The sequence below is a fragment of the Myotis brandtii genome, unplaced genomic scaffold, assembly GCF_000412655.1.
Source record: "Myotis brandtii unplaced genomic scaffold, ASM41265v1 scaffold636, whole genome shotgun sequence".
Classification (NCBI taxonomy): domain Eukaryota; kingdom Metazoa; phylum Chordata; class Mammalia; order Chiroptera; family Vespertilionidae; genus Myotis; species Myotis brandtii.
In genome coordinates, this window is record NW_005370438.1 from 204014 (window position 1) to 214565 (window position 10552).

At 49.5% G+C, this 10552-nt stretch overlaps 1 protein-coding gene across 1 annotated transcript in view; it reads right to left on the reverse strand.

Annotated features, from left to right (window-relative positions):
• Nucleotides 1-3867: 3867 nt before the first annotated feature.
• ACAD8 (acyl-CoA dehydrogenase family, member 8) overlaps nt 3868-10552 on the reverse strand; it is a 14409-nt gene continuing 7724 nt past the window's right edge. Inside the window, exons 4-11 of the mRNA XM_005880392.2 lie at nt 10145-10254; nt 9384-9460; nt 8759-8896; nt 7593-7728; nt 7398-7495; nt 6932-7084; nt 6221-6323; nt 3868-4214 (exon numbers count right to left, since the gene is read on the reverse strand). Of these exons, the coding sequence (XP_005880454.1) occupies nt 4162-4214; nt 6221-6323; nt 6932-7084; nt 7398-7495; nt 7593-7728; nt 8759-8896; nt 9384-9460; nt 10145-10254 (868 nt within the window). The 3' untranslated portion in view covers nt 3868-4161. The remainder of the gene's footprint in view (nt 4215-6220; nt 6324-6931; nt 7085-7397; nt 7496-7592; nt 7729-8758; nt 8897-9383; nt 9461-10144; nt 10255-10552) is intronic.

Below are 10552 nucleotides of genomic sequence, written 5' to 3' on the forward strand. Positions count from 1 at the left end.
CTCTCTCTCTCTCCCTCTTTTCTCTTTTTCTCTCTCTCTCTCTCTCTCTCTCTCTCTCTCTCTCTCTCTCTCTCTCTCTCTCTCCTGCTTTCTCTCTGTAAACATATCCTCCAGCAGGGATTAAAAACTAAATAAATAAAAACAAAACAAAGCAAAAACACCCCTCTCCTTTGGTTTTAATGTGGTTTATTTTCAGTATCAGTTAGTAAGCTGTCAGGTGCTATGAGCAGAAGATAAACCCGTCCTAGTTCTTTTTCCCTTGAGAGCTGAACGCGTTTGTGTCTGTTTAAAAACTAGATGAGATATCCAACTTTTCAAATAGAAGGTTTTCACTGACAACCTTCCTGATGAGGGGACACAAGATGCTTGGATTTATTTGTGCAAAAAGCACCGCACAGACGGGCTCAGCAAGGGAAATGGGCCATGATGCCTGGACTTGGAGACCCTCTCATGTTTCACATTTCAGCAGTGTTTCCCAGCTCCTTCAACCTGCCAGAACCCGCCGTAACCATATGTGCAAATCAGTATTGTCTGCGCATCCCCTCAGCATTCTAGTACAAGGCTGTTTTAATGGTAAGAATAGAAAACTGGCAAAGTACAGTAATGTAAGGCTTTCTGTGTGATACAAATTAAAACGAAGAGCGTGACATTGATTTCTAATTCATATTTGATGTATATTAAATAACATCAAATAACAGTTAAACCGCTTACACTGGAATTATCTTTAAAAAGTTATATTTGATCACATAGATAACATGTTCTGGTAGATGATAGACAAAGAGTTGATTTATGGGTATTTTCTTAATGACTGGTAGTCATAAAGCATTGGCACAGGTAAGGCCAAAAAGATGGATTTTGTTTGGGGAAACCAATGAGTGGCCCCAGAAATGAATGGAACAACTACCCTAAAATGGAGTCTAATTTAAAATACATATACTTACAGGTTTATGTTTTCCTCACAGGCAATTTATCCTCCTCGGAACCACCTCTCCACCGAGGAGGCCGTCATCATCCTAAAAGCAAGACATAAACGTCGTCTCTGGTCAACTTGCGGTGCTTCTCCCCATCCCACCTTTTTGTGAGGAGGCATTGAGGTCAGTGCGGATTAGCAAGCGTTTCCCTGCCCGAGTGAGGACGATGTCAATGTTGATTTTCCTAGGAGAGCCGCCGCATCCTTGTTTACTCAAAGAACAAACAGTCCATCCCAATTCTAGTCACGGTCAGCCTCAGCTCCTGCTCCTGTCTGAAGTGTGCAGAGATATAGTGGGCACTCGTGGGATGTCTGTATTTGTGATGTTTATACATGGACGATGCTGAAGAACACAGGGTTTGGGTCAGGCTGCCGGGATCCAATCCTGGCTCTGTGACTTAATCCCATCGTGACCGTAAGCTTTTTTCTTGACTGTCCATAAAATGACGATGAACTGTGAACCTGTTTTATGAGGTTATTATAAGGTCGAATCACATAAAATAAGGGAAGTGATTTTGAAGAAGGCCTAGCACCCTAAGTATTCCAGCTATGCTCATTACGATTGTGCTTAATGCACGGTACAAGGATTACTGTGCACCGTGTGCTTTTTAGGGAGAATGGAAGAGAGAGGGGAAAGACAGAGAGAACTATCCATGTGTGAGAAACACATCGATTGGTTGCCTCCTGCACGAGCCCTGACCAGGGTCCAGGCTGGGGAGGAGCCTGCAACCAAGGTGCGTGCCCTTGACCGGAATCGAACCCTGTAGGCCAGTGGCAGGGGAGCTCTAAATCGGGTAGGAGACACTTGGTGGGTCATGTTCTGGGCTCTGAGGCAACAGATCCTTGCTAGGAACACTCAGCACGGATTATTCAAGGTTGGGTCTCAAAGGCAGAGAAAACTGTTTTTGTCTTTTCTGAACCTTCACCTTGCAACTGTGCCCAATGGCTATGCGTAGTGCCTGCTTGGGCTCTGCTGACTGAGCATGGTTGTCTGAATCCCTCCTCAGAGAACATGGCCTTGGGCGTACACCTTATGAAGCTGGGCACCCTGTGGCAGGGAAACGGCTGCACTTACTGTGTCTGCCCAGGGCTGCTGCTGGAACTGAGGTCCGATGGTAAGAAAACATCGATGCTGGGACGGCCTCGGAGGCCTGGCTTCCGTTGGGCCCTGAGGAAGGTCGGAAGGTCATGGGATGACCATCCTCACCAGTGCTGGCACCTCTTCTGGCTCCAGGATGCCAGTCCTGATGCTGTCACTCAGGTTGGTGTGTCTGTCATGAGCTCTTGGATCTCCGTCTTCAACAGCACCTGGACCTCCTGGCAATGGACCCCCACACCAAGGTGAGCCAGCAGACATCGCTGAGGCGGGGAGAGAGCTCTTTACCGCTGGGTGGGGAGAGAATCCTCGTGTCTACCTGGACTTTCTCTGGACAAGGGCAAATGAAGAAGTGAATTAGAGCATCGTTTCCATGGGAGACTGAGAAGCTAGTTCTAGAGTGGGGAGAGGAACATGAGAGGACATTTAGTTCTTTATCCAGATCCCAAAACAGGGATGTGTTTAAAGGTATGCTTTTAATACTTTCAAATGCCTCTGATTATCTCTCGTTTTGTCTTTTCCTCACACTTCCATCAGTGGTTCCCAACCTTTTTTTGGCCACGCTCCACCTAAGCATCTCTAAAATCCTGATGCCCATCCTATGTAATCACTTTCCCAGCTCACTCTGTTCTGTAGCCCTACCATTTCCTTGTACTACAGCTAGTAAATAAGGCCTTTGAAGGCAGAAATTATTTAAAGTTTGCAGCACGCCCATACCCTGTCCCCCTGCAGTGCCAAGCACAGTTCCTTACAGAGAATACGCAATCAAAACAGAAAATATTTGTCATACCTAAAGATGTATATTTTGGTCTCTCTAAACCCTGACTTGTAGTTAACAAAATATCTGGGATATTTTTTCTATAGAGATGAGGGGATAGAATCGAACCTGCAACCTTTGGTATATGAAATGATACTCCAACCAACTGAGCCACACTGGCTGGGTCCAGGGAACTATTTTTTAAAAGCTAATTAGGTAGAGAGATTTTTTAACAAATTATTACTCCAAAATCTAGTTAAGTGTTTAAATATTTTTAAATACATTTTTAAAAATAGTTGTAAAGGCTTAGACAGACAGAATAAAAACCCACTTCAATGGAGCTTGAGATGGTACAGAAAGGAGTAAATTTTATTTATCAATCAAAGACCTTTAAAAAGAGGAGCAGCTTCATAAAAGAAAACAAAAACGTAGATAGAAAAGATATACTCCAAGTACTTCCTAGAAAGGGTTCTATAAACTGTGAACACTATTCTTAGACGCTTCTTAAAAAGAACACAAATATTCCAAGTTCCAGGTCGCCTCAGGCCTTGATATTCAGGTGTTCCAGACGTCTGGACACCCTAAGTCACAGCTCAGGGCCAAGTTCCCCTGAGGCGCGTTTATCCTGATTGACTCGGCGGTGTGCTACGGAGGAAGCTTCCTAGAAAGAGTTCTATAAACTGTGAACACTATTCCTAGACGCTTCTTAAAAACACAAATATTCCGAGTTCCAGGCCGCCTCAGGCCTTGATATTCAGGTGTTCCAGACGTCCGGACACCCTAAGTCACAGCTCAGGGCCAAGTTCCCCTGAGGCGCGTTTATCCTGATTGACTCGGCGGTGTGCTACGGAGGAAGTACGCCCGCAGAAACCTGTGTCTCCAGCTGAGGTGCAGGGGACAGAAAAGACAGGCCACTTTTCTCCATTTCCCCTTCCCCACACCTTTGCTTCATCAATAGAAACACCCTGCACGGAGCACCCAGCTTCCTGGAGGAGGATCCGGTGAACCAGCACACGCAGGCAGATCGAGACCATGTGGCTGCAGAGAGAACTACGGTCGCTGATGCGTCATCATCAGGCACTTGTGCTTCAGGAAACACGGCAGTGGCCTCGCGACACCCCACCAAGGCCGCTCCGCCAGGCCTCCGACGAGGCTGTGTCAGCCCCACGGCACTCACTGCTGCCCACACCGAGCGCCGACACCGAGGAAGGTCCTCCTGGGAGGGCTCGGTCCTATGACCTTATTCATGACTCATCTGTAACAGAACCGTCCACCGGGGGCCACTAAACACCAGTTCAAGTGCACATTCCACACCGTGGCAGAGCACCGCGTCCAGCGCTACTGCTGAAGCAGGCTTCGCGAGATCAGCATCCTCATCACTTCGTTGCTGCCTGGAGGAGGGAGGAGTAAGAATGAAGGAGTGAGTAGCAGCCAAGTGTGCCTGAGAACTCAGCAGCATCTGACCAGGGTGTGCACGCCTCGCTCAGGGTAGGCATGATGCAAACGACGATTGTTGCTTTTATCCCGGCAGGGGACCAAACTGCCACAGACTTCTCTTCAAAGTACAGAGAAAGGTCAGAAAGTGAGGAATAAATTTACTTTTACAAAGACCTCTCCTGCCCTGGCCGGTGGGGCTCAGTTGGTTGGGCATCATCCGGTGAACTGAAGGGGTGACTGGTTTGATTCCAGGTCAGGGACGTGCCCAGGCTGTGGGCTCTGTCCCCAGTAGGGGGCATGCAGGAGGCGGCTGAATAATGTTCTCTCTCCCTCTCCCTTCCTCTCCCTATAAAAATCAATAAACTATTCTTTAAATAAATAAACCTCTCCTGATGGTAAAGTGCTTATATCAGGTAAAAGAAGAAGAAATGGTGTATATATAGTATAATTCTATTTTTTTTTAATGTACCTAAAGAAACATAGAAAAAGACCAAAGGAGATATTTTTTGGACTTACACACGAAAGGAGTCCAAATTATTAATTCTGGATGTGGAAACATAAGTGATTTTTTTTTTACTTAGCCTATATTTTATAAATTTTCAACAATAAATACACAAATTTCTTTGGTAATCAGAATGCTCAATTTTAAAAGAACAAACATTTTCCCTGACAGGGGAGGGGTGTGTGTCTGTGTGTGTGTGTGTCAATGGCTTGCTTCATTTTTACAATGGCTTTTAATGCAAGGAGAAATAGGAACCTCTATGAGGGATGAGATCATACATCTCAAATAAAATCAAGTCTAAAATTCCTGATTTATCCAATAACAAAGTCCATGATAGACAAAGGGATAAAGATCAGTGCTGGGTTTTTCCACGAGTGGATGACGTACGGCCTGATACAAAAGTGCCTGGCTTTTCCCACTTACTCTGAGGGGGTAAAGGCTGGGTTAAATCGAGGTAAAGTTTCCTACACTCATAACGCTGGGTGAGAAAGTGACAGCAGGAGTAGAGGAGGAGACTGCAGTAGAGGAGAAGACTGACTCATGTGAGCACTAGAATTGAGCGCACAAACATACTAGTATTTTGGGGATGAGGTGTGCAAGTGTGGTTCTCAGGCAAGCAGCAGCAGCCCCACTTGGAAACTTGCTACAGGTGCAAACTCTCTGGCCACCCAAGACCCTGAGACAGAAACTCGGGTGGGGCCCAGCCACCTGTTCTCACAAGCCCTCCAGGTGACTCTCAGGCATGCTCAGGTCTGAGAAGGCGGCTTGGCAGGGCAGGAGAGCCCATGCTCAGAGGCCTCTGCTACGCCCATGAAAGCAGCCCCACATTCTTCCACTGAAAGTCACTTAGATAAGCCGCTGCCCGTCTGCTTTCCCAGCTGTGTAACAACCCCAGACACCTGCACCAGCTGGAGCCAGGGTGAAGGGATTTCAAGGCGTGTGCACTGGTGTGGAGAGTGAAGGCCAATAGCTTACAGTGTAAGCCTTATACAGTTCCCACCCGAACGTGTGATTACCAAGAAGATGCCCATATACTGATGACTATTTCACTGGAAAGTACAATAGCAATATTGACAGGAATGTCCTTTAGACCATCTGGCTGATCACCAGTTGGAAAGGCAGTGGGTGGTCACACTGGCTCCCATTTGACCTTTAAATCACTGTACAGAAGTCTAGGGATTCCTGAGGACCAAGTACTTACTTTACCACAGTCAAGAATAGTCGCTGCTAGAGTTTTCAACATGTTTTCTCATGTATCACCTCAGGTTAAGCCTTCTCTAAAATTTACAAAGAAAAAGACGAAAAGAGAAGCGATTCCCAGGCTGGGGCCCTCTGGGGGCAGCACAGGCCCTCCTGGAGCAGGGCAGGAGGCGGCAGGCAGGAAGATGCAGCCGACGGGGCCTGGCTGGTGATCCTGTGAGTGCCCTGGAGGGGGAGAACCGCCGCTAGGAGGTTTACCTTCCAGGATCTGATGAACCCTGCAGTCCCGCATGTACTGCTGGACGGCATAGTCCTTCAGGTAGCCGTAGCCTCCGTGCATCTGCAAGGCCTGGTTGCAGATCTGCAGGGGGACACAGATTAGGCATCTTTACTTCAGGAAGCCGGAACCAGTGGCTTCTCTCTCCACCCTCACCTGCAATCTGCTGCGAACTAATGTTACAAAGAACCACCTCCGGATAACCAGCCAAGCAGGAAAGGGGCTGCACGCTCTGTGGTCAGAGACAAGGGACGTCCACCTGCTGAGCGGATCAGTCCCCACCGGACAGGCAGAGCAGAGGCCCAGCTTCCTGGCTCGCAGGGAGGAGCCATCTGCAACCGCCACAGCTGGGATTCTACGAAGCTAAGGTGCCACCTAGTGGCAACAACACAGCCTCAGTGTGGAATGGCTTTGCCCCAGACACTGTAAACACAGCACATCGGAGCAGGAGGCACTGGGCTGCTCTGCACCTTCTTCCGAAGGCAGGTCTCATCTAGCACACAACCGAAGGGCAGTGACCGAGTAACCTGTGTGGCGCCCTGGAGCAGGTGAAAAGCCAGCTGGGGCACCCCTTGCAGGCCGTCCCGAGTTAACTTACATCCTTAAGCCCCAAGGCATCCCTGCAGCATCCCAGGAGCTGACCTAGCAGCTGCCCCTGGTTCACAGGAGAGCCAGAGCGCGCCATCACTTACAGCGAAACATTCGTCTGTAGCAAAGAGCTTGGCCATGGCGCACAGGGCCACCGCATCTTCCCGCTCCTCCTGCAGGGCCACCGCCGCGCTGCGGACCATCAGCCGTGAGGCCACCAGCCTTGTGGCCATATCAGCCAGCTTGAACTGCAGGTACTAGGGCAAGAGGGGAGACGAGAACCAGTCGAGCAGGCGGCTTCCAGCAGCACCTGATCCGGGGCCTCTGTGAGATCTCCAACGAGGCACCTTTCCTGAGTGACTCGCAGTCTCAAGCCTCCTGCCTCTTGCAGAGGAAATGTACTGCCTGGAGTCCAGTCCACTGCACTGGCCCTGCACGGACATTATTGCCTCCGGAAAAAACTACTGATAGACAGAGAGCACAGGCTCCGGCTAAGACCGGCCAGAATTCCACTCTCTGCCAGAGAACGTGGGCCACAGACCAGGTCTCGGGCTGGGACCGGGCCGTTACCTGGTTACTCGCCAGGAGCGCTCCAAACTGCTTCCGGACATTGAGGTGGTCTCGGGTGAGGACGACTGAAGCATGAGCAGCCCCAACAGAGCAAGAAGCTAGGAAGGAAAGTGCAGACACTTCGACTCAGCCAGGAGGACAGTGCTGCCCGCCCCAGCCCGCTGCCCTCCTGGCCCTCTCCCTTCGAGGTCTCACCAACATTGATCCTCCCTCCATTCAGGCCTTTCATGGCGATAAGGAAGCCTTGCCCCTCGTTCCCAATTCTGTTGGCCGCAGGGACAGCACAGTCTTCAAAGATGACGGCGCGGGTTGGCTGGGAGTTCCACCCCACCTGGCAACGAACAGTTGCTGGTGTAAAGCTCTTAGCTCAGCGGTTCTCAACCTGTGGGTCGTGACCCCTTTGGCGGTCAAACGACCCTTTCACAGGGGTCGCCTAAGACCATCCTGCATATCAGATATTTACATTCCGATTCATAACAGTAGCAACATTACAGTTATGAAGTAGCAAAGAAAATAATTTTATGGTTGGGTCACAACATGAGGAACTGTATTTAAAGGGCCAGAAGGTTGAGAACCACTGTCTTAGCTGCACAATGTTTTAAATATGCCAAGTCCAAGCACGTGCTGGCAGGACAGAGGGCCACGGAGCAGGGAGGGGCAAAGGCCAGCGGCTCGGGTCCCCAGAAGTCTATTTAGGGGCTATCTCATTACCTGACTTCTCCCCAAAGGTCCTACTAACCGTCACAGTACATATCGCAGGTACATGACTGTGCCAGTCATCTGGCCTAACAAATCTGAATGGGCCTCACCCTAATTACCAGCCACAGTTACGTAATTACAGCTACACTATTCACGGCTTGGCGATGAGCTTTCTTAATCCTCGCAATGTCTTCTCAAAGCACCATGGGAATACTCTCCCTGTGAGCATGGCTGAAATACCCACAGTCATCTCCAATGAGTTATGCTTCATTTTTACGTAAAGAAGAAAAGTGGCCCATCTACATCATTCCCGAGACTTCTAGTCAACTCCAGGTCTTCCATACGTATATATTCTTGGGATAACAGAAGCCGGGTAAGAAATACAGGCCACAATGGCAAGAGGAGAGATGACAGGGAAATCACTCACATTGAAGCAACAGGCAGCTGTGGACTGACGGGCAAACTGCCACTTTCACCAGTGGCCTAGAGTTTTGTTGACGGTGCCTTATTCTATTTTATATGTCCCCGTCAAAATCCTACTAGAAGCAACTGCCTCCAAGGCAAGCTGGAAAACATGAGACGCTACTTCATCAGACAGAGCGGAGCGTGCTCTGGCCGGGGCGTCTCATAGCTTGAATCGCTTCTTGTCAATAGGCACTTACCTTTTTTTCCTTCTTGCCAAAGCTGAGGCCAGGGGTCCCCTTCTCAACCACTATGCACGAGATGCCTTTGGGGCCTGGTCCTCCCGTTCGGCACATGACCACATAGATGTCCGACTCCCCTCCACCACTGATGAAGGCCTGTGGGGTGGCAGGGGGTGTGCACAGGTATCAAGGACAGCTGGGTTCTCAGAGCCCGCCATTCGGGAAAACACCTGGGGGCCTCCCGACCACAGGACACTAAGACAAGCATGTCAAACTCGTGGCTAGTGGGCTGCAGGCCTCGTTTAATGCGGCCCGCCGGCCGCGAGTTTGACATACTTGCGCTAAGAGGTACAATGGCACAGATATAAGAAGGGGCAAAAAAGAAACTGCACTGACTGGGAAAGCAGGGAGCCAGCTGATGAGACTATAAGAAGCATAGACAAAAATGAATGAAATGACCTGGAACCAGACCAGAAGAGACAGAAACAGGGAAGGCGAATAAAGGGAAGCGGGTCAGAGGCTCTCTTCCCAACATGTGAAAATCCTACGGGAATATCAACTGGCAGACAGCAAGGACCCAGGCGCTGTCAGCAAGAAGATGGGAACAATCTCAAGTGGTTCTGGGAGGAGAGCATGCTGGTACCTTGGAGCCATTGAGGACGTAATGATCTCCTTGCCTTTTAGCTGAGGTCAAAAGGGAGGCAGCATCGCTCCCACTTCCTAAGGCAGGGATCGGAGAGAAAGCAGAGGGTGGGGCGGAGAAAGTCAGTGAAGTGAAGGGAGCTCCAGCTTGTTCCCATCTCCTAGGAAACCTTCCCATTATAAACAAACTTAGAGTTTGGTCCTTTAAAATCCAGATGGCCGAAGGAACTCTCTGTGCTGGGTAAACACTGCATATACAATCAGACTGTGTCCATCTTCATCTCACTAGCTTACAGTGAGCCTCCTAGAACAGTGGTCGCCAACCTTTCAGACCTCACGGACCACCAGTGGACCTCGGACCACCGGTTGGCGACCGCCGTCCTAGAAGGAGCCTGGAGAAACTGTGCCCTCGAGGCTTCTTAGTCTGTAACATCAAGTCATGACAATCTGTTCCTCTTAGCAAGTACCGGGTTCTGTGTATCAATGGGCTAAGGCGGTGGTCGGCAAACTCATTAGTCAACAGAGCCAAATATCAACAGTACGACGATGGAAATTTCTTTTGAGAGCCAAATTTTTTAAACTTAAACTATATAGGTAGGTACATTGTTAGTAACTTAATTAGGGTACTCCTAAGGCTTAGGAAGAGCCACACTCAAGGGGCCAAAGAGCCGCATGTGGCTCGCGAGCCGCAGTTTGCCGACCAGGGGGAGTGCTCAGTGACCGTACTTGAGTGCCATCTCACCTGTAGACCGGCAAACCCACCTGGCTCAGTGAGGCAGTAGGAAGCAAACTTCTCCATGGTGCAGAGTGGTGGGCAAAACCGGTGCCTCTGTTCCTCGTTGCCAAAGGTATCGATCATCCAGACACACATGCTGACAGGCACAGCAAGAAGGGAAGACATTCACAGAGATAAAGATGGAAAAGGAAATGGGAGGGGGCAGGGGAGGAGGAAAGGGAACAAAGGCAGGAAGGGAGACAGAAGCAGAAGAGAGAGTGAGAAGGGAAAAGTCACAACTGAGGCAATTCGACTTTAAGGGAAAGGCCTGGATTAGGAACCTATTCCTGGAACTCGTCTCGCCCAGAGACAACCAAGGCTAAGTATTTCTCGCTTGGATGTTCACGCTGCTTCTAATTAGGCTAACGGAGCTCCCTAGAATTCACAGAGCTTCC